The sequence below is a fragment of the Paramormyrops kingsleyae genome, chromosome 5 (genome assembly GCF_048594095.1).
Source record: "Paramormyrops kingsleyae isolate MSU_618 chromosome 5, PKINGS_0.4, whole genome shotgun sequence".
Taxonomy (NCBI): domain Eukaryota; kingdom Metazoa; phylum Chordata; class Actinopteri; order Osteoglossiformes; family Mormyridae; genus Paramormyrops; species Paramormyrops kingsleyae.
The window spans coordinates 13,185,067-13,209,220 of NC_132801.1; the positions used below are offsets into that span (position 1 = coordinate 13,185,067).

Sequence of the window (24,154 nt, forward strand, 5' to 3'; positions counted from 1 at the left end):
GCTGGATTTTCAAGACCAATATGTTTAAAGTTTAAGGGTTAAAATCAGTAATATTAGTGATTGAAATGTCGAAAGGAAGCAATGCTGCCTTATATCTACAAGATTAACCTGTATCTGGGCCTCTAGTGCAGAGTCACTATGAGCCTGGAGTCCGTGCCAGTATGCACCAGATGGCCCATGTTAGGGCGCACATTGACTTGGGCCAAGTTTGCCTCTATGTGTGATTTAGAGGCACAAATTCACATGCACCACATACCTTTTGGCTGTGAGAGGAAACCAGTGGGTCCACAATCACTAAACCACAAGTAGAACTTGCTAACAGGGAGGCAGGGCTCTAGTGCAACCCGCTGAGCTAGTGCACTGCTCTAAGTGTGCAATGTGAAAATAAGGGTCACAATAGGCAACATGATTTTGAAGTTTACCTGGTAGCAGACTATGGCAAACTCGGAATGAAAGACGTGATTGTAAAACCAAACCTGCTTAGTTTATTGACATACAAATGTTAATTGGTTTCAGCCTTGGAAGATTAAAAGCTCTCTGTGGAAAAAAATCATTAAAAGCGTATATATATAAACTTAATATTATAAGAGTACTTTACCTTTCACATTATTCTTTTCTAAGGATAGCTTCTACACTATAACGTTACGAATAACAATCCCTTAATGGTACCACAAATCAGTTTGTTATAACTCTTCTAGGTTATAGTAGCACAAATCAGTCTGTTATAGCTCTTGTAGGTTATAATCTTGTTATAGACTGTTTGTTTAAACCGTAAATCAGTAATAGCTATGGTTTATTCCTTGTTATGGTCCATGTCAGCCAAGAAGCCCACGTTATTCGTGTTTATGCTTTACAGTGCCGTGCTTTCACGCTTGCGTGAGCGGGCCTACGCTACCAGCGTAAAGTTACGGTTTGTTTACGCGTCCGTATTTGCTGCAGCTCCGCCCTCTTTAAAAAAAAAAAAAAAAAACGGAAACTCGCCAAACATCCGAACATTATTATTATTCCTCAGTGGGATGGAGGAAGGAGCTTGTTTAGTTGCTTATAGGTAGTCGGTGACCGGTCTTAAAACATCCGTTTTTGCTTCCAGTTTGTTATAAATGTATTTTTAAACGGGGAGTCGTGTAACATGTCGAATTAGAGGGAGCTTTAGCTACCGGGCCCGAGGTTGTGTGTGACACCCGGCGAGCGAGCAGCATGTATCGGGGATAACCAAAGTGGACCTAGTAACTGGGGAAAAAAGGAGCTTCAGCGGCCGGAACCGGCATTAAATTAACGTTCTGTCGAGAGGTGAGTAAGCCAGCCATCAGCGGTATGTTCGTCGGGCCAAACCTTTCGCCAGTTTCGCCGCTTTCTCCCCCGACCTCCCCAGTAAATTAAACCCCCCGGCGGTTCATCGCCGGCGATCGCTAGCCAGCTAGCTAGTTAGCTGCCACTTCACTGCTAAACTGACTGATCGAAGCGTCCGTTATTAGCAGCGACTGTGTGTTTGTGTGGAATACGGTGTCGATTTTATAGATGAACTAAACATGGTAATTGGCCAGCAATGCGGACACCGGGAGGTCTGTCCGGTAAAATGTAGTAATTTCATGTTAAGTTAAAGAAACGTATACTGGCCCTCGTAGTAAGTAGTCAATCGTAAATCTTATTATTGTAATATGTGCCTTAGAAATGGCCTTGTAATTAATTTCGGATATGCATTTAATTATACGAATTAGGGCTGTGATTATGCCTTGGATGACGACATAAAATCTGTCTGCCGACATACCGTTTTATCAGATGTGAAATATGCAAGAGTGTGACTTGTATTTTTGTGTCTGACACGTTATACTTTTGTGGAATGACAGGATCCATTCTACATTTTTGTGGAATGACATGTTTCCAAATCTCATTTGATCAGTTCACCGTATACTACACCCATATCGAAAGTGCCTTCATTGCCATTAATTAAACTCTGTTTTATTTACTCCCACGTTTTACTCCAAACGATTTCTGTATCCAGTGATGGGAGTCGTCCGTTTCATAAATAAGTTTTTTTTAAATTTTTATCTTTGATCGTTCAGTTTTTGTGAAGTATGCTGAATGTAAACGCACGCAGCGCTCCCCCGTTTTCCGCATATGCTGAGATGGTTTTCAGTCTGATTGAAGGATCGGTTTTGTTTTAAAATCTCACCAAAACCACATGTCAGAAAAGGTCTTATGACATTTATGACTTAACCGAGGTCAGGATTTCTTGTGTACCACTCGCCTACAGTAAGGACAATCGCCAGTAACACATTTCCCGACATCGGCTTTTTTTATGAGGTGCTGAAAATTAGGTCTAATTCCACTTACAGGCTTAAGCTTGTCTAGGTATTTATGATAATAAAATGAAACGCAGTCGATTGATTTGATTAAAATTCATTTAGTGTGGGGCTTTTTGATGCAGATTATCTGGAGTATTTCAAAAAGGATTGGGTTTTGTTAGCCCCTTCTCAGTCCTTTCCTCGCATCCATATCCATTAATGTGAAAGATGGGGTAGTAAACTCATGAGGTGTGGTTAGTGACCCATCGCGTAAAATGACACCCTTTGGCAGTATCTCACCGCAGACGGGTCCCGTGCTTGCCAGCTCGCGGCTACCTGCGGTCTATCTATCCGTATGTACCCAGCAGTGGTACGGCAGTTTGCCTCCTCTCCCATCCCCCCACGTGGAATAGACTGTCCACTTCATCATGGCAGCATCGCAGTGAATGGCAACTGGGGATCTGCTGTGAAATACTTGCACCAAAATTGATTTACATTATTTTGGATGATCTTTATACAAGCGGTAACCCAGTGTGTTTTGAATTTCTAGGCACCGTCGGAAAGACTGCCACAATGGTGCAAAAGTACCAATCTCCTGTTCGGGTTTATAAGCAACCCTTTGAACTTGTGATGGCGGTGAGTATCTTGCCTTTCACCTTGCTGTCTTCTGTTTTGTGTGTGAATGATTTATCTGGTTGGTGATGACAAGCAAATGTGACATGATATAGCAGAGTGCAAAATGTTATTCTTGCAAATAAATCTTTGAGATCACAAGCAGTCTCACATCCCTGTACCAAAAATGCAGGCACCCACAGCCATATTTAATTTTGTGGCTTTAATAGGTTTTTATACACATGTGAAATCACACTGCTGTATTAGTCAATTACCAGTCATCAATGCTGGAATGGCTGCATACTCTCCTCTGATCCTTTGGAATAAAACAAAAAAAACGGGCAATGTGATGGGTTGTTATGTTGTTACACGTCCTTTGGTGCTCATCTGGAGGCTCCATTTGTTATTTAAAATGCTTGAGCAGTTGGGTCAGGGCTTTTAATAGCCATCATTCCTGGCGGCATGCGGCCGATGTGTGGGTAAGGGTTTTCGGAGCAGAGCGTGGGGGGTATTGCAGCAGATGCTTATCTCTTATCCCTTTTGGTGCACTGAAGAATCTGTAGCTGAGGGAGGCTACTGCAGTTTACTGGTAGTTGCTGTGTGAAGGCTCTAAACACAAGCTCACCAAAAGCAGAAGAAACGCGGCATAGCTCAAGCCATAGGCAACGTTTGCAAGTACTCACTGCGGAAGTTGATTTCAAAAACTCTTTTATATAAGTTAGCTTTTCTCCTACTATGGCAGATTGGCAGTCATGTTTTCTCCGTCATTGATTTACCTGAATTGCCTAGAAGCTAGCATGAACCATAGCATTTACTATATGTGGTACCAATTAGTACAATATGATAAATATGCATGAAATATGCTTTTAGGTTGTTTTTACAAGAACTTTTGTGAATCAAATAGTTTTTCCTTCTATAGTTTTTTTTTTTTGTATGGGATTCTTTTTCAGATCTCCACTGGTGGAAGTAAAGTCATTTCTGGTATCTCTGCTATGTTGATAAAAAAATCCAGTCTGACAGGTTTGCGTATTTAAGTATTTACAAAATAGCTCTTCAGACAATTTGATTGTTCTAAGTGGCTTATTGATATGTTTTTATTGTGGTGTAGGAAAAATCATTCTTCAGGTTAGATCATGCACAATGGGGAGCATTGCGGAGCATTGGGGAGGGTTGGGGAGCAGCCTTTGTAGAGAGATGACAATTTGAGCAGCAAGAAACAAGTGGAAAGGAATTCTTATGAAACTTACTCCACCCTTACTAGTGCCATGTCTGCTGATTGTGCAAAGTAAGGTAAATGGTTTGTGGAAGTTTTGTTGCATGTTGGCTGACATTGAGAAATCATAGATGCAGGGTTATAGCTGCATGACTGAGTTTCTCAATGTGGCTCTCTGGCTTGTGGCTCTCTCCTGTTAATTTGCAGCCCCAGCTCTTCCTATATTAACACTAGTGTCTGTGTATTTTATGATTGGTGAGATGAAAATTTCACACCTAAAGCCATTTTTGGGCTAATAAATATTCTGTAGTCTCACCATGAGGAAAAAATGGACTTTTTCTTGCAAGATGCTCTGTATTCTGCTTGCCTTCTCTTTATGAAGCCTGATGAATGTCTGTAAAAGACCTTATTGTGTTGCTGCTGTAAGAGAACAATAGTTTAGCTGTTATGGAAATATCGCTTCTGTTACTGCTACGAAGGCAGAATTGAAAAGTATTAAGTCAGTTGTGTGTTGGCACTGGGAATGCATCGTGCTGGTCAGTCTCATCCCTCTTTGCTTCACAGCTGTCCATAATTTTTAAAATGCGTGCTGTGAAATGTATTTTTCCAAGCAGCAAAATTAGTGTTTAAAAATGCAGTTTTTAAAAATGTATCCTTAGCCATAAACATAAGGAAGCAATGTGTTGAGAACTGGGTGTACATATGGACTAGGTCATTAATCTAAAAATAAATGTGACCGCATCCTTTTGGAAGCCGTTTGGTGCGAAATCATGGGAAGGTGGCTTGTTAATGGAAGCAGACCTAGTCTGCATAACTATCAGAGAACGTGTCTGAGAGCAAGTGACGTAAGTGCTGCAGAGGAGAGGCACAGATACTTTCAGTAAGTGCTGAAGTTTGATTAGACATTGGCATGTCCAGTAAACACAGCCATCACCCTGCAACCTAGAGACTATTTCTTATCAGTGATCCTTCTTTGCTGGCATAACAGTAGTGTGTGTGTGTGTGTGTGTGTGTGTTCCAGATATACATTACATTGTGGGGACCAAGTGTCCCCGCAATGTGATTAAAAGCCTGTTATTTTGATGTGGGGACCATTTTTACGTTTCCCACAAGGGTTACTTATGGTTAAGGTTAGGGCTGGGTGGGGGTTCAGGTTGTCATTGTTGGGATTAAGGTTTTGCCTATTGAAATGAATGGACAGTCCCCACAATGATATGAGTACAGGTGTGTGTGGGTGTCCTTGTATGTTTGTTTTCGTAATTTATCTTTCTTCATTTATTTTTTCCAGATTTCCAAGCTAGGCATTGGAATTATTCTAGGTTTAAGCTTGCTCCAAAGCTTCCTACTAGCTTTGAAATGGCTGGTGGAAATCTCGTATGTTTTCAATACTGATGTTTACAAGAAACTTAAGTGATCGGTTTTATTTAGGAACAATAGCAAATGCTGTTAGCTTTCGAAACAGACTTAAAACATTGATAGGCCCACTTATGTTTGCGATAGTTTTTTTATTCTTAAGGTAGAGGCAATATTTTATGTCTTGACAGATCAGCAGGCATATAAAATGGTCGTTAGCGAATGAAATAAGATTAGTTTTATTCGTCGGGGTAGCTAGTAGTGTGGCTGTTAATAGGAAGGCACTGTAGTGACTTTTAAAGAGTGTAGCCTTAGCCACAACAAGTGGAACATCATCCTATCCTGTAAATGCCATGCCCAACATTGCAGCAGTTCTCATGGCTGTATGATGTGGTCTCACCTTATGTATTTCTTTGGTGACTCAGACTTTTTGTGACTAATGACAAGTCTTCTGTGGGTTTGAGCAGTTATGTCATACCCGGTTTGACATTTTTCCATGGTCAGATTTTCAAGATGTTAAGGTGTGAAATAGGGTAGGTTTCTGAGACAAGTTTTTACATCTGCTTTGCTTTTGCTGGTTTCGGTATATTGCAAAATCCATTAAGTTTTAAATATGCAGTCTGTGCTGCATCGTGTTGTATTGTTCAGTTAAGGACTTTGTCTGGCAGTAAATTGTTGAACGCATTAAACAGCACTTAGTTTCTGCATTTTCCTATTGGGTTGTACTTGTTCTGTTTTTCCCCCAGAATCCCTGCAGGGCATTGGGGAGGGAATATGACAATAGCTCCCGCCGGTGGTTTTACTGTAATCTGTTGCCTCTGATTCCAGATAAATGGGAATAACAGGAAATTGAACCGATAAAACTGTTGCTTTTCTAAGGCAACTTTGGTTGCAGTGCTTATAAAAGGATCCCTCAGGGGAGTAGAGGTATGTGTCCCAGTCATTGTTATTTCAGGCTTCTGATTCCTACCCCCCAAAGACAAAGACTGAAACCAATAAACTTGGATCAAATGAATCTACAAAAGAAAACATTTGCAGTAATTTTCTGAGAGACAGGACATGTGTAAACTTTTTTGTGGGTAAGGCTAAAAAAATGGCAAGACTGTAATTTTTTAAATTGAAATTATCTACTGTGTTAAGGGCGTGATGCCCTCTGTATCCAGGCCAAGAGGGGATGTTACCCACTGCATCCGCATTGGCGTGTCAGGTGTTCCATTGCGTGTCGACCGCTCTGGCCAGAAAGGGCGTCTTTCCTGGATTAGGTATTTGCTGACTTCTTGTTGCTTCTGCGTAAAAACAAATGGATGGGGGTGGGGCTGAGTTGGAAATAAGCAGCCAATTAAAATTCCTTTCCTGCTATTGTGGAGAAGCGAATGCATCCAGCTAAACTGACTTTATGTAGAGATAAATACCAATTGCACCTGGGACTTAAGAATAGATGAATAACTGAAACCTATTTTTTATACTCTATATGCAGCCTCTTGGTGTATTCATAGGGTTCTTAGTGTTTGAGGTGAGGATTCAAACATGCTGCTTGTTTTCGGACAGCATGCCAACATGATCTCTTGTACCGGTTAACCTCTACGTCTGAATGAAAAGCATTCTGCATTCTGGCAAAACCTTGTGCTGTGTTGAGGGTTTTCCATGACAGGTTAATATCTTGAACCAGTGATGCATTGTGTGTGGGGGGACTTATGTTTGTGGACCTCAGCATGGGGGGGTTGATCTTGGCAGGCAGACATTTTCAGTTGGATTACAGTGGTACATAAACTGCAGTGTCAGTATCTTGAGCCTAATAAAGTAGCAGCTACCACAAAATGAAGAAGCACTTTTAAGACCAATGATTTGTTTTGCAGTGAAAGCTGACACTTGCATTACCTCAAGGTTTGTATGTCCGATTTTATGAATGATGGTGAAGGATTCCCTGTGTGTATTGCATATTCTCCCAAATATTTTTCTGTATCATAGCTACCTGTGCGCAGCGAAAAAGTTATTTGTGCAATTTGTTGTTCAGTTTTCTACCGCAGTCCAGATATAAGTTTTTCAAGTGACCATATGAGTCAGTCTCCTCCAGGGTGTATTCTGTGAGAGGGTGACTGTTAGTCTAGTTTCCACAAAGACATTGTTTCTGTTAAACTTATAGCTAAAGCCTCTGCCCCTGACAAACATGCAAAAGTTGCGGTGAAATGGAAATGCCTCATTTGTATGTGAATCATCGGTAAACAACAACAGCTGAATCAAATTTGAAATTTTCGATGGGCTGTAGAAATTAGATTTTTCTCTCTTGATTGACAAAATAATACCCAGAGGCTGTTATTACACTACCTAGAAAATGACGTATAGAATTGACGTTCTCAGGGTTGCCATTTTTTTTTCTTGAAGTTTGCTTTCGTAAAATTCCTGCTAGAAAATGAGGAATTGCGTTTTATCACTTGCAGTTCTCTTCCCCGTATGGTTCCCCATGTTGTCCATGAATAGTGCTCCCCCCATGAAATCCTGCACTCTGCAGCGCCCAGCACCACTTATCTCCTGCTGTCTCATGCAGTGACGCGTGTCACAGAGAGATCGATTGTAAGGCTTCTACTGCACCGCCGTAGCGGCAAATCTCTGTCACTTCTGGCTCCCCCAGGATGTTACCGGGAACAGAGTTCTGCCCATTGCTGGAATTCTGAGCTGTTTATCAGCTCCTTTGGGTCCCACCCCAGCTGAGCACAGGCAGCGTTTGTCTCAGCCATAATGATCAGTATAGGATAGAAATGTCACCTCATCATTGCCTTTCTGACACTGAATCCCCCTAAACTGCCGCGAACCCCTTCAGCTGGCGAATGGAGACCCCGCCTTCACTGTGGTGTGGGGTCTCTCAGCTTCTGTAACCAGGTTCTGAGAAACGGAGAATGCACAGCGTTGTGAGACCAGTAGTTCCAAACGGCACCGGAGAAGCTCTGTGTGTCTGCCGTAATGACGCACGCACCGCACTGCGAGAGCTGCTTCCCTCCCGTTTTCGCTTCCGCTCTCTGTTCCCGAAACTGGCACTGTATCACTGGCTCACCAGCCCCAGCTCCTGGTTACACTCGCTCATGCAGTTCAGTGCTCCTGGCTAGCCTGGGGCTTTTGGCGCTGCCGTGAACCTGCGGTATTGGTCCCTTTTTAATTTCCTCATGAGCTCTAGCATTCCTAAACTCTCTGGTGTGGAACTGACCACTGAAGGCTGCATATCACAACATGCACACATACACACACAAACACGCGCATTGCACATTCTCAATGCTGTGAGTGTTCTGCTCACCATTTAGTCATTATAGCTCCCTTGATTGAAACCTTTCTTTCTATGCATAAACCCAGTGCTTGTTCTTTCTCCGTTGCGGTCTGTCATTTTTCTGCAGTGGCTACAAGATCTGACTGGTCAAAGGGCCACTGTTTTGAAGCAGATGGCACACATTTTGTCCTCTGCTGTGCTGTGCAGTTGTGCAGCCCGTTCTTTGAATCATTTTCCTGAACTGTGTTCAGGAAGTACAGTGTGAAAATAGCATCGCTCCGCGTGTTCGGAGAGGGTGCACTGAAATATGTTTTCCTAGCCACTGCTGAGCCAATCTGTGCTAAAGCCCCTGAAAGTGAATTGCAGGGAAATCAAATGCCCATCTTGTCTTGTCAGGTTTCAGCATATGAGCAGCTCGTTGCTAAGCCCTTTATTAGTAGCTCTACCCTGTTTTGTACATTTTCTGCTTGAAAATGCCGCAAGATAGATTGACCTTCCTAGTTATTACCATCATTGCAGGCGAATTGCGTAAACGGGAAGGTGGTAGCGGTCCTGCATTGTGCATGAGTCCCTCATTGATGGGGCTTTTGCTGCTTTACGTTTTAATGCGGCAATAATGACTTATTGATCACTTGTCAATATGTCCTGTGAGAAGAAGCAGGGTGAGTAGAATGGCCATGTAAATGCAGTCACATGACAGCACCGCGGTCTCAACCACCTGCAGAGTATAGCTGCTCATAGTCCTGGCGGACAGACCCAGAGCTTTCAACAGTTGGTAGCACGTTGAGCATGACTCATGAATCGGTTTGAGGGCTGTGCAGCATGTGTTTGACTAATGGGGAGAGTGTATGGGACCCTGCTAAGTGTAATGTCAGGGTAGCTCAGCATGAAATGGTCATTTAAAGCCAGCAAAACCACATGCTGCCTGTTTCATTCAGTTTTTTTAAGTGTCTTTGAAAGACCTTGTATGGGTGGGTTTCTTGTGCAGTTCGACGAGTTAAACCTCTTTTGTTCATAAGTGCTTCATGCAGAACCAGAAAATACCCTGCACACAGTTTATTTTGCTGACTGGTGTTTTGGGTGTTGGGCATTTTGATGGTATTTGGTGGCAGTTGACACATGAAGACACACCATTATGATCAGGAGGCTGCTACGGAAGCTCTGTTCTTGTGGGTTTGGGAACAGAACATGAAACCTGATAAGGTTCCTGGCACCTTTTGTTTGTTCTCCAAAATGCTTTTGTCTTGTAGGAAGAAAACAAAGGGGGCTTTCCTCAACCCCCCCCCACCCCCATCAGGCTGTTTTGTGTGCGGTCTCGGCCCCCTGATACCCTTCCCCTGGCTCATGGGCCGGTTCTGTCCACATGCAGACACACCATTAAGATCAGGCGGCTGCTACAGAAGCTCTGTTCTTGTGGGTTTGGGAACAAATTTTCATAAGCAGCTGTTGACCTTCCCCCGGCCCTGCAGGCATCTCACGTGACACACCGATATGGCAGGTGGGCGGCTCCATAGGGAGATCTGTCCTCTTGTTCGGTGCACGCTCCAGGATGTGGTCATGGTGCTCTCCGCACTGAATTTGAACTTGACCGGAATTTTGCTAATGCTAAGTACGGCAGCAGTGCTCTGCTGGTTCACTTTTCTTATAGTGAATAGTTCCAAACACAATTATATCTGTCTCACCATGCAGAAAGTAAGCCATGTGGAAACTCAGATCGCTGCGGAGCGAGGGGCTCGTGACCCTGATGCAAGACACTGCATGGTCTCTCTCCCTGTTGCTTTTCCTTATACGGGTTTTCCCCTGTTGTTTCCTGCTGTGTCTCCCTTGTAATACAGTAAAGATGTTTGGTTGTCCTCACGGTATCTGTTTCCTTATGTTGTAAACTGAGAGCACTGCAGCCTTGACAGCATTTCCGTTTGCTACGGCCCTTGAGACTGGAGGGCATCCAGGGACACTTGCCCGCCATCAAATATCTAGTACTTTCTGGAAATGTTTGTCTTCCTGTCGACAACCTATAAGGAAAGGGAGGGGTTTACTTGTGAATATCCTGGACCTAGCTGAGCCGGTAAAGTCGGTCATCTTAGCTGCCTTGTGGCCTGAAACGCCCTTTTCAAACCTTACATTGTCCTCAGCTAGTGGAAGTGAACCACTGAACTGCCCTAAAGCTGTTTTCGGGGTGGATTGTTGATCTTCATATGAACATCACCCACACTTGTATTATTTCAAAGGTGTGCATACACTAGGCTGCTTTGATCTTGGTTTCTCTGCAGCCATGTTTATGTTTATTTACTTATCACTTGTCTCTGCTTGTGCGATACACTGTAGCTGAGGGATTTTCAGCCTTTCTTAGAGCAGGGAGCCTCAGTTAAACACAGACAGACCTCAGTTAGAGAACTCCTACAACTAACACATTGTCACATTTCGACATATCATCAAATTATGAGACATTTCTGCCAAGTCCTTGCAGCTGCTCTGTAGACCCCAGGTTGGAAAATCCCTGCTCAAGCTCCTTAGTAATATGAGGAGAATCTTTCATTTGCTTTTCTCCCCTCCTTTATATCCTCTGTCTCTGTGCCCTTCATTCCGACCTTTAACTAAGTCCCTCCCACGTGCCCCCATTGTTTATTTCCCACAAACAAGCTTGCATTCACGGTCAGAAGGATGTTTTGTGCTGACTGGAGCCGCAGTCGAAGTCTGGCACCAGAACGCCATGCTCAGCCCTCGCGCCCAGCCAGTTGAATTGCTGCATTAGACCATCGGGGGCCTCACTGTGTTTTCAGCCTGGGGGAGTGGCCTGGTGCAGCATTTTGCCCTTCCTCCTCTCGGCATGTTGCTTCTGGGTCAGCGCAGCACCGAACCCCATTCTTGGTGAAGCTCCGCTATCCTTATCCTTCTCGTTTCTCCATCTCTCACCTAAGACCCTGCTCAGGTCGCACACCCTTCCAAACAGTGACCTTGCGCTGCTTGTTTCTTGGTGGCCTGGGGAGTACCATGGGCTTTAATAGGCCACGCAGACCTGTGTCCTCTGCTGCTGATGGTTTAATGTCAGAAAGTGTAATCCCCTTGAATTCTGTGGGCCCAGAAAAAAATATTCTCCTGGCAAGATCACATTTAAGGTCCCCTGGGTTTCTTTTCTCAGCTGCAGAACAGGTGAGAACCCACTGCTGTGCTCGTGGCAGACAATGTGGTGTGACCCATTGGCACTAAAGCGTTCCGTGGACACCCAGGCAGTGAGTGATCTCTCAGTTTGTCACTCCCTGTCTGACTCCTTCACCATGCCAGTTGTATAACTGTCTACACACCACATACTCTCTGAAGGAAGTCGCTTATATGGTGTGTTTTTTCCTTTTTTTTTTTTCCTCTCTCCTTTGATGCAGTCATTCAGTATTTGAAGGGCAGTACAGTGGCTCAGTGGTTTGTACTATATCCGCAGACCTATAACTTTTATGGTTTCGACTGTGTTTACTAAGGTTTTGCAGTCTATACCTGCAGTTAGATGAAGTGTCTCTAAAATTGCCCGTTGCGTGTGTGTGCGCATTGTGCAGTGTAATTGACTGGCAGCCACTCCAGTGTTCATGTCTCACCCTGCGCTCTGTGGGATGATGTGAGGTTTAGCACTGGGCCTGTGACTGCATGTGTGTGCTGTATTCAGGAGCAGTGTACATAGCCGTTGCCCTGTTTAGCTGTCAAACCCATTTCAGTCCTCCTCCTCCTGGAGCCGTACTGACGGGTTCCTCACCATGTCCCCTAGGCCTATGAGCGCCGATTTCCCACCTGTCCGCTCATCCCCATGTTCGTGGGCAGTGACGTTATCAGCGAGCACAAGAGCGAGGACGGCGCCACGCACAACATCGAGCGCCGCTGCAAGCTGGATGTGGACGCCCCCCGGCTACTGAAGAGGGTACTGCATGGGACACTCACTGGGCATGGCCTGCTTTCCCGATCATGTCGCGCAAATTCCCTGTTGTCCATCTGCTGATGCTGATCCTCCCCTGTCCTACAGATGACCGGCGTGGATTATGTCTACTTCATTCAGAAGAATTCCCTGAACCGCCGAGAGAGGACGCTGCACATCGAGTCGCACAATGAGACCTTCTCCAATCGGGTCGTCATCTACGAACTCTGCTGCTACTCGGTGAGGGGAGGGGGAGGGATGCAGGCACGGGGAGAAGTGCTCCACAGTGCGCCCAGTGCTCCGCAGTGCGCCCAGTGCTCCGCAGTGCGCCCAGTGCTCCGCAGTACGCCCAGTGCTCCGCAGTGCACCCAGTGCGCCCAGCTCGCACCTCTCTCTTCCAGCAGTCGCAGTCTGAGCAGCTGGTTTAAGATGAAAATGGTGGTTTTTAACCACGTATGTCGGCTTTGTGTCAATAATTAAAGCCAGTTGCTCGTGTGCTGCATTCCTGCTCCATGGAATCACTGTGGCCCAGGCCCAGTTTCTGCAAAGCCTTTCCTCCAGTCAGAAACTCCTGGGCTGTCCTGTGGAACAGGGTGAATCCAGGCCAGTCATAGGTTGTACGGGGATTTTAAAGCATTACTCTCATCCTTTTCAGGTCAGATCTGTAGCACTGGAATGTGCATTAAATGGATCCGCCTGAGAGCATACACAACTCTGTTTATGTATATTACCTGTATTCAAGTAATCAGCCCACTGTAGAGGAAAGAAAGTGGTTTTGCAATAGATTGAAATGGTTGCTGCCATGCACTGAAGCTATAGATATTCTCTCTAGACATCATAGAACAAGCAAATTAAGCAAATTAAGTGTTGGTTTGAGTGTGTGCTGCTGCCGTGTCATTAAGTTGCTCGAAGCCGGCTGGCTTTACACGTAGACAGCCTGGGGCACTTCGGTCATGCAGGTATCTCTGCTGCGTCCGCAGGTTCACCCGGAGAATGAGGAGTGGACGTGTTTTGAGCAGTCTGCCAGCCTGGACATCAAGTCCTTCTTTGGGTTTGAGAGCACTGTGGAGAAAATCGCGATGAAGCAGTATGCCAGCAGCATCAAAAAGGTGAGGGGGCGGGCTGCAGCCCCTCTGCTCAGCGAGCGTGCCCCGCCCCGTGTGACACTGGACCCGTCACTATAAGCACTATAACCTCATCTCCCTGATCCCCGGGGGAGTGTGTGAGGGAACGCGGCGGAACGGAGTCACGCTACAGAATCTCGTGGCCGCTTGTTTGCGGAGCCCTCTCGGTTCTCGGCGTGCCGTGGCTTGTACCTGTTCTGTTAGGGCAGTGCCAGTAGACAGAGTAAACACATCATGGGCCCCCAGAACATTCCATCTCTGCTTCACTTAATGAATGTTTTTCCCTTCCAGGGAAAAGAGATCATCGAGTTCTACATGAAGGAGCTGGAGGAAGAGGGAGTGACCCACATTCCACGCTGGGCCCCCGCCCCTGCCTTCCCAGTGGCCTCCAGCACTCCGGCCCGCCTCGAGCTGCCGGTCACGCCATCCATTGCCATCCCGGTCTCCAGCACTCGGGACGCTAACCCCAGCGGCGAGGGCACTGGTAGCAGCCCACTGGGCAGCCCTGCTGAGCCCCTGGCCGGGACCCCCGACGGTGAGTGGATGGTTCCTGCAGCAGGACCACGTCAGGAAGCCCGACTTGCCGTTGAGGATGGGGGAGTCCCAGAATTACACTTCTGCCCCTAGAGTTCTGCAGTTCACCTACATGTAGGGTCTCGTGCTGTGGGCGTTTTCAGATAAGCTGGATGCCGACTACATCAAGCGATACCTGGGAGACCTGACGCCCCTGCAGGAGAGCTGCCTGATTCGCCTCCGCCAGTGGCTACAGGAGACCCACAAGGGCAAGGTGAGCTCACACAGCCACCTGACCTTCCTCTCTCCTCTACAGGAAATCCCTGTAGGCTCTCAGGAACGTGGTAACCTTGTCCCAACAGAACATGAAACCTGATAAGGTTCCTGGCACCTTTCGTTTGTTCTCCAAAATGCTTTTGTCTTGTAGGAGGAAAACAAAGGGGTATCAGGCTGTTCTGTGTGCGATCTCGGCCCCCTGTCACCCTTCCCCCAGCTCATGGGCCGGTTCTGTCCGCAGATTCCCAAGGACCAGCACATCCTGCGCTTCCTGCGGGCCCGCGACTTCAACATGGACAAAGCTCGCGAGATCCTGTGCCAGTCCCTCACCTGGAGGAAGCTGCACCAGGTGGACTACCTGCTAGAGACCTGGAACTCCCCGCAGGTGCTGCAGGACCACTACACAGGCGGCTGGCACCACCACGACAAGGGTACGATCAGGGCATCGTGTGTCAGCAGTGGCCTGCTTCTGTGGCCAGGCTGTCAGGGAAGTCATTCTGCGTTCCATTTGAACTCGGAAGTCGGAATTTGTGTTACTTGTTGGAAATTTCAACTGGAATGTTCCTTCAAGTCAGTCTTCCGACTCGGAAAGTAAGAAGAACCTCTACGATTCCGACCTCAGAGTTCAATATGTCCCCATTAGTGCAAGTAAAGCTGTAGTTATGTACGGTTTTATTTGTGGCTCATTAAATTCGTCGTACACATAGAACTGTCCAGTCGCTTTCTGTGAACGTGTTGCTGCAGTATTTGTAAACGCATCCCACGGTATTGTGCGCAATCTCCTGGTGTTCCTAACAAGCAACCTGGCTAGAATAGATAAACCACTCTGGTGCGACTGGTGCAACATCATTTCTAGCTCTGACCTCTGACCTCCGAGGTAAATGGAATGCAGCATTAAGCCTGGTGTAATGCGTCTTATGCTTTCAGTTTTGCTGTCCAGGCCTTCCTGCTTTTGTATTGTGCGTTCAAACCAGCATCACTCGTGCCGGGCTCGACCCTCATCCTGCTCGCTCCTGCACCGGGAGCCCAGCGCTGTTTCCCTCTTTGTGGTGGATACCAGGGGGTGTGTTCTCTTCTGGCACCTGCATGAAGGGCCACCAGATTAGAGAGAGCGACCTCCCTTGTCGGCGCTCTGTTCTTTCAGCGCCTTACATGGTCTTTCATGATCACAGGGCTGCTCTTCACGGGCATATGGCAGGTCATGTGATCTGTGGCAACACACCAGCTGTCCAATGGCGTCCCGGGGAGAGCAGTTTACAGCCTGTGCTCCATGCTTTCACACTATCTGTTACCTTCACCCACTTCTATGAATAGAGCCCATATGCATTCTAAGCACTGCCATGCATTAAGGTATGTGGTGCTTGTTTAGCCCTGTGTGAAATTAGCTTTTTGATAAGGCTGTGTGGTCAGTGTTTGTGACGGCTTTCTGTCAGACCTGTTCTTTGCCAGTGGACACAGTGAGCAGAATGGAAGATGGATTGATGGACGTTAACATCGGCTTGCTACACGCAGAGATCGCATTTTCACAGCACGTGTTTTTCCGCAGATGGCCGTCCCCTATATATCCTTCGCCTCGGTCAGATGGACACCAAGGGCTTGGTCCGTGCCCTTGGGGAGGAGTCTCTTCTGAGACACGTAAGTGCCAAGCAGCCCCCGGCCTTCGTGTCACGTGACCTGCCGGAGATCGGCCCATCGGCCGTTAACCCCGTGCGTAACTCTGGTCTCTCCCTAGGTGCTCTCCATCAACGAGGAGGGCCTGAGACGCTGCGAGGAGAACACCAAGGTCTTCGGCAGGCCTATAAGGTGGGGCTGCCTTCCGCGCCTCCTCATCCGCCGACACGCCGCACTCCATCCGTAGAAGGAGCATTAAAGCCTCCTGCCTGCTTGTCTTATCACTTCCCATGGCCTCATTTCTGCTGAGCCGCACGTCGTCACAGTCTGTACCGAGGAGCCGCTATCTGTCGCGGGCGTTTATCACCCTGCCGCTCACAGCCAGTTTCGGGAGGGGGGGGCTGCAGTAGAGACGTGTAGTGAGGCTATCTGCATTGTGGAGGACGAAGGTGGCTGGGGGGTGTTTTTTTCTTTCTTTTTCTGGCTGGTTGGGCTTGTGCGCCTGCCTGAAAGTTCCATGTAAAGCGGTGCACTTGAACTTAATGGTACTGGAAAAAATTCACATTGAAATATTACAAACATTAATAACAAACATTACATGATTATACAATTATGTTTGTTGTTATATAATGTTTGTTATTAATGTATATTACAGCTCTTAAGGGATGTTAGGATGTTAAGGTGTACTTGCATGATGATTATGAATGTTTTATGAATGTATAATGTTATAATGTAATGAATACATTATGAAGATGTACTGTTTGTTTTATGAATGCAATATAAAAGCATTATGAAGGTGCACGTAATGTAAAGCGGTACCAAATATTGCAATACTTATCTCTTTATAAAAGAGTTGAAAATTTACCCAGAAGTAAACTGTAACCAAATAGAACTTTATCTACTTTATCTAAGTTGGTGGTGTTGCTAGTACTTGTGCCAGCAGAGCCAAAGCAGTGCCAACAAAGCACTCAATATTGCTCAATATCCTCTCTATGCAATTCAGAATGTTTCCTTAAAGAGGACATCGAATGTTTTTCCATGACACGTTTTCCGTCACGTTTTGATAGTTTCAACCCAGCTGACTATCATGATCCCGCGATGTGACAGGGTTACATGTTACCCCTTTACTTCTCCCATAGTTGCTGGACATGTCTGGTGGACCTCGAGGGCCTCAATATGAGGCATCTGTGGCGACCGGGCGTCAAGGCCCTGCTGCGCATCATCGAGGTGGTGGAGGCCAACTACCCTGAGACGCTGGGCCGCCTGCTCATCCTGAGGGCGCCGCGAGTCTTCCCCGTACTCTGGACCCTGGTGAGACCCAAGTCCCTGCAGCAGCGACGTGACCATAGAGCACGTCTCTCCAGTCAGATACAGTTCCTTGAAACTAATCGCCTGGCCTTCGTGGATGTGCCGGTTTCTGGAGGGACCAGTTTATCCTGCATTAATACATGTTTATGTCACAGTAAATATTTCCAAGCCATAGGGGACATTATGTTCCCCTCCCTCTCCCTTCCCCACTCCGTGGAACCAGTTTAATTTGTTTTTGTGTTCACACCTCAATGTGGGTAAGTTACCAAGTCCACTGAACTGTGTGAGAATTTAGAAGAAAATGAATGTGTGTAATACAGTCATTGTCGGTTGCATGCCTGCAGCACGGCCGAACCCCTCCTACCTTCTCATGAACCTTTATTTTTCTTGCAGGTCAGTCCCTTTATTGATGAGAACACTAGAAAGAAATTCCTCATCTATGCCGGCAACGATTACCAAGGACCAGGAGGCCTTGTAGACTACATAGACAAGGAGGTGATCCCAGACTTTCTGGGAGGAGAGTGCATGGTGAGTGCAGGCTCAGGGGGGGGGGGGGGTGCAGCATATTCGGTTGCTGCGCTGGGGCTTTCGAAGCAAATGATTTGACGGGCCTTATGGTTCACCTCCCCCCTTTTCAGTGCGAGATCCCAGAGGGTGGCCTCGTCCCCAAGTCCATGTACAGGACAGCAGAGGAACTGGAGAATGATGACATCCGCCTGTGGACGGACACCATCTACCAAAGTGCAAGTGTCTTCAAGGGGTCCCCACATGAGGTAATCCTGCAGCCATTCGCTGGGTGCTGGCTTTGCTATTAACTCAGCTCTGCGACACTTTGTGTAGAATGATGCAGTTTGGTGCTTCTGATGTATTGTTTTGTGGAATGCTGCCACCCAGTGGCCATGTGGTGTAATGTTTTTACTGGTATGTTTTTCTGGGGCAAAATAGTTCATGTAAAATGGGGTCCTCCTCTGTTGATGTATATCGTCTTAAAATCAGGTGGAAGTTTGCTAGTAGGACAGAAGCATTAATTAAAAGGTATCTGTTGTTTTATCATCCAAACAGCTACTGATCGAGATCATCGACGCAGCCTCTGTCATCACATGGGACTTTGATGTCTGCAAAGGCGATGTGGTCTTCAACATCTTCCACTCCAAGAGGGCCCCACAGCCCCCTAAGAAGGACACCCTCGGCGCTCACGTCATCACGTCCCCAGGGGGAAATAATGTTCAGCTCATCGACAAGTCATGGACCCTGGGCCAGGACTACAGCATGGTGGAGTCACCACTCACCTGCAAGGAGGGCGAGAGCGTGCAGGTGAGACCAGGGCCACGCCCACCGGCCTCAGCCTGTCACTGTGTGCTCCTGGCTTCCGTACTTACCCCCTGGCCCGTCCGTGCCCCTCCCAGGGCTCCCACATCACGCGCTGGCCGGGCTTCTACATCCTGCAGTGGAAGTTCCACAGCATGCCGGCCTGCTCAGCCACCAACCTGCCGCGGGTGGACGACGTTCTGGCCACCCTGCAGGTCTCCAGCCACAAGTGCAAGGTCATGTACTACACAGAAGTGCTGGGCTCCGAGGACTTCAGGTCAGCCGCCCGCCCGCCCTGCCTGTCTGTCTGTCTGCACAGGCGAAGTCCTGTCCTCCAATTACACCAGGTCAATAATATAAGTAATCTAGTGTGTAATATATACCATAAAAACTAGGCTCTCCTTACTTTATTACAGCCCTCTTGTTTTATAGTGTTATTTGGTCTTATGAGATACTGAAGGGTTCTGTGCTGTAATCTTATCTGAAACCTGGAGCACGACTCCAAGGTTATAGCGCATCAGCTCAGATTAACAGTTCAGGTACCAGCAAAGACCTGCATCGTCGTGCCTCTGTGTCGTGTGAAGTATGGCCGGCCGCCTGTGGAAGCACTCTTACCCAATATGTCCTTTTTGTTTCTCCCTGCTAAAGAAATGCTTGCTGCGATGTGCAGAGTTTGTAAGTGTATTTGCATTCCTAGCTAGCCTGACTTCCTTGAAGCAGTCATCCGAGGGGCTGCTCTGTGGCATCTGGGCTTCAGTCTGGGTCCCCAGCCACCTTCCTGTTTATCATTTTTTTGCCTGTTTTTTCGCTTCCTGTCTCGGCTTGTGTGAGCTATTTCACAACATCTCCACACACTCTGCTAGAGCTTTGCCTTGCATCACTTACTTAGCTGATTGGCTTATTTCTTTATTAGTTGTAGCTGCAGATCATTCCTCCGATAAGGATCTCGCTCACACGCTGTGTGGCCCCGGTGTTGGTTCCCGTGCGCGGCCTCAGCTGGGGAGGGGTTCCTGCAGTGTGTTGGAGGTTGCGTTGCGGTGTACTGGCTTCTCCGTGCGCCCCCTCTCCCTCCCTCACTCCGCTCTGCTCTGAAGGAGTGCCTATCTGAACGTCCCTGAATCTCTCCCTGTCAGTCTCCGTCTGTCTCGGTCAGTGCTGGGAGCTGAAGCAGAAGGTCGATGGGGCAGCTACTCACCAGGAAGCAGGGCATTAATAGTTTGTCCCGCTGGCCATAGGGGCATGGCCCCAGCAGGATCAGTGCTGTTGTGCTTGTGCATGAGATGAGCACACAACAGTGCTTTTAGGTTTGTTTATAAAGCCAGCTGCCCTCAAACTATGCTCCGCCTCCGAAATGGCATCCTGCGAACTTGCTTGACTTGGGCATGACTGACATCGGCTTTAAGGCTTGTGTCCCATGTGAATAACGAGAAGCGGGAGCATGGGGGACGTGCTTTTACCTCTGGCACTGCTTCTTCATCTGACCTCTCCCTTCCTTTCTTTGTTTCCTCTGCACCGAGCTCAGGTACCCCCAGGGGCTGCTCCTTATTCTCCTTTTGTGTTTTTTATTTCCCCGTCTCCCAGGGGCTCGATGACTAGCCTGGAATCCAGTCACAGCGGTTTCTCCCAGCTCAGTGCTGCCACCACTGCATCCAGCCAGTCGCAGTCCAGCTCCATGATCTCGAGGTAGTGCCACGGAAGAGCCGGGAGCCGGGGGAGGCTCCTGGATCAGACACCGGAAGCCCCGCATGTTTCCCCCTGCTCCGCATGGCTGATCCACCTAACTCTGTCCAGCCAAAGCATGCTCGCACAACGGAGAAGTCATACACCCTTGAGGCAAAAAAAAAGACTAATTTATGATACAAAGGGCTCCATTTTTGCAATAGGTGATTTGTTTTCCCAGCAGCCAGTTGGGGAGCAGATCTGCACATCAGTTGAATGCTCATGATCGTGAGTTTAACTGGGCATTCGTCCTGCTGGACCGTGCAGTGTCACATCTCTGGAGAGCTGGACGAGGAAGATGGACATGTGTTCAGCCAGATCACAGAGCTCTGTGCGCACACACACACACACGCACGCACGCACGCGCACACACATATACGTACATAAACACACTCAAACTTGAATTAACCTCCCAGCAAAGCTGTGACTCGTCATTTCTTTAAATGGGTGAAGGTCGAATTCAGTGTATGTGACAGTTGTCTTTTACAAGCAATATTGACAGTAGTGTGTGAGGTTGGTATTGATCTTGAAAGCATGTCCTCTGAGGTGTTTCCTGCCTGCTGGTAACAGCACGCAAGAGATGTGTAGGCATGAGCAAGCTGTGGGCTGACTTTGATTAGGTAGCAGTCAGAAGCACTTCGTGGAGAAGCAGTGATTGCATACTGCTAGTGTTTGTGTCTCTGCACGAACGTGAGGTGGAAGGGTTTAGTTTAGGAAACTTGTGATCTTTTTGAGTGGCCTTCTAGTTTGTGTTTGTCTTATTGATCAAAGCCAGCCTGATCTACTGGAATAGTCACTGAAATAATAGGTCAAATCATTTTCATATATTTGTGATGAGTGATGTGGTTCGATGCATTTAATCCAGCAGTCAATATAATGTTTGAAAAGTAATGATAGCTGGTATTTATGGTGGGTTTACATTTCCTGATTTAGGAGGTGCTGTGATGCAGTACTGTCCTGTGCGGTTTTGGTGGAATATAGGGAACAGAGCATTGGTAGTGTGGTAGCCATTAGTGACCTTTTGGTGCTGATAGGAAAGAAGTACTTTTTTTTTTTTTTTTTATCAGCGTAAAATGTTGGAATATCTTTGGTTACTGGAAATTTGTGTGCAGTTTTGTATATGGGTTGAGGTGGGCAAGTAACCATAAACTGTTTGAATATTTTCTCAGAGGTGTGTCCCAGGTTAGGGATCTGTTGAGCTGCTGCAGCTGATTCATAACGTTTGTGTCACGTGTTTTTTTTTTTTCCTGTTGAAGAGCTCCTAGGATTAGCAGCATGCAACACTCCCATCGCACGAAAAGAGGAGACTGAGGGGAACGGTTGACATTGCAAATGTCTTTTACTTTGTGTTTAACAAACGATTCTTGACACACCTAAACACTTGTGCACACATGCACATGCGTACAACCACTGTGCATTTCAGGAAAAGGTCAGTCCAGTTTCGTGTACCTCCAGTGCAAACTACTATTGGAATGTTCAGTCTGCACTTTTCAAAGGACAAAATATCAGCAGTGCTCAACTGTGTTTTAAATGGATGGTAACTGCGTTCTGCGTGATGTCGGAGTTCATTCAGCGTTCTGGTGGGGAAACTAGTGCTCTTTCCCCTGGTGGTATTGGCAGATACAAGATGGAACACCACCCATCCAAACCAGCCTGGCTAAAGCATCACCTTCAGCCATTCCAAACAAATGTGCTTGTGTAATTCAGTGGACTTACCTCCCTTTGGAGTTTGCCAAACTGGCAAAAGCCAGATGTTGTTTTTAAATGGTTTTGTGAGATGTTTTTTAAACAGTGAAAATGGCATTGACTATGAAATTATGTATAAATCACTGTACTAAGTGGTGTGTGGCCAAAACTGAGTTTGGAATGATGTAGAAGGTCTGCAGTGGTTTTTATGGCAGAAGCCATCTTTTTCTGAGCAGAAGAACCAGGGGTGTTAAAGATCATTCTCCTTTGTTTATTTTGAAGAGTCTGTTTTCATACAGCCTATTTTTGACCCATTTGGGCAATTTCATGATCATATGCAACCTTTTTGGGCTGTGAAAGCACATTGTGTGTGCTGATCTGTGGCTACCCCCTCCCCCCACCCTCCTCTATTTCAAAGATTTTGGAGAATGACTCATCCCACCCCTTTGCATCCCATCTACACAGCATCTCTACCTTGTGAAGCAATTTGTAATTTTTCATGTAAAACACATGTATGTCAATTTCTTAAGTACACCAAATGTTAAGTGAGCCAATCTGTGCCAATGGCAGGAAACTGGATAACGAATCTACTGGTCTGATCTGATATTTGTATTGACATTAATGCCAATGTACTTGTCTCACTTCAAGATTAGGGCTATTATGTCTGTTCTGTCCTCTTGTAATATCTTCATCTAGTCTGCAGTTTACACTTTCATCTCGGCTTTGTTGATATTGCATATCTTTTTCTGATTTTTTTTTGTGTAAAGTTTGAATTAATATAAAGATTATTTTTTTTTCAAAATATTAAACTTATTCTGAATAAACAGTTCGAGGTTTTTTTTTTTTTTTTTGATTAATCAATTACATATCAGCCTTTCAATGTCATTTCTATCACATGTTCTTCCCAGTTTGATGCACCAGGTGGTGATATTTGTCAGGTAGACATACACACTTCTGCTTTAATTCTCCTCCTCTCCATATTGTAAATACTTGTACCATTAACCATGTCGCGCCCCCACCACCCTTGGAATAGTAAAGGGGAGGATCCTTTGTCTTTGCCTTAGGTTCTTGATCTATTTTAAAGTTTTACAACAACCCAAAGATTTTATCATGTATTACTTCTGTCAAAACAACCCATTTACACCGTAGACTTACCTTAGTACTATTATAAATAAAGGAATTTTGACATGGACAGAACAGGTTTAACACACACAGAAACTGTTAAATACACAAATATATTAAATCCAGAAAAACCTACCAACTAACTACCTACCATAAATCAGGAATTATGCACCAAAACACCCTTTTCACACTACCATGAATATCACCAGTAACTGTCTTTAGAACTAATTCTGGGCCTACACCTAACAATGCTCTTTCCTAGATAAGTTAGATCAGTCTTCATATTCAATATATCTATGCAGGCCCAACTGCCGCTTGTGAGCAAACAGCAGCAGGATTGCTGCCTACTGAAGAGGGGAGCACCTATTAGCCTCAATGTTTGCGGTCACACTGATGATTTGTGATAATCTTGGAGGATTATATACAAGCATACATTAAACAAAAAGGTTACATTATTACAAAAGTCAGTCACAGAACTTTATCTGCAAAATGAATCTAGTGGTCAATTTGAGAAAACATTAATAAAGATAATCAAAATCATTGCATCTGCAAGTACGTTAAAGTGCAAACTAAGTAGGCTATAAGCGCACTCATCTCAGTGGCATGTGCGATGTGCAGTCCAGGGGGAAAGCGTGGGCAGTTCCAAGTTACTGGTGGTTGCTGAGAGGGGTTCCCAGAGATGGCAAAACCACTCCACACCTCAATGACCTTGAAATCTGAGTCCGGACACTGGGACTGGGCCTGTTTTCCCTATAAGGCACTCGTTCCCCGTGAACGAGCATGGCTTCATTTTATACACTTGTGGCAATAATGGGTCTAATTGAAACACCTGAATTCAATCATTAAGAAACGTGTTCCAATACTTTTGTCCGT

The 24,154-nt window shown here is 46.2% G+C and overlaps 1 protein-coding gene across 3 annotated transcripts; it reads left to right on the forward strand.

Annotated features, from left to right (window-relative positions):
• Window positions 1-951: 951 nt before the first annotated feature.
• On the forward strand, window positions 952-22,985 carry LOC111848098 (SEC14-like protein 1). Of its 3 annotated transcripts, XM_023819848.2 has the most exons (17): window positions 952-1,290; window positions 2,836-2,921; window positions 12,471-12,620; window positions 12,723-12,854; window positions 13,595-13,723; window positions 14,030-14,273; window positions 14,416-14,525; window positions 14,769-14,958; window positions 16,074-16,162; window positions 16,260-16,330; window positions 17,278-17,449; window positions 17,840-17,974; window positions 18,085-18,219; window positions 18,509-18,760; window positions 18,853-19,031; window positions 19,403-19,429; window positions 20,336-22,985. In XM_023819848.2, the coding sequence occupies exons 2-17, from the start codon at window positions 2,859-2,861 to the stop codon at window positions 20,439-20,441; spliced, it is 2,184 nt and encodes a 727-aa protein (XP_023675616.2). In that variant the 5' UTR covers window positions 952-1,290; window positions 2,836-2,858; the 3' UTR covers window positions 20,442-22,985. The 3 variants fall into 3 exon arrangements, with proteins under 3 accessions (XP_023675616.2, XP_023675633.2, XP_023675624.2); XM_023819865.2 differs by lacking the exon at window positions 19,403-19,429 and having other exon boundaries at window positions 953-1,290; XM_023819856.2 differs by lacking the exons at window positions 952-1,290; window positions 2,836-2,921 and adding an exon at window positions 8,329-11,949.
• The last annotated feature ends 1,169 nt before the right edge of the window (window positions 22,986-24,154 follow it).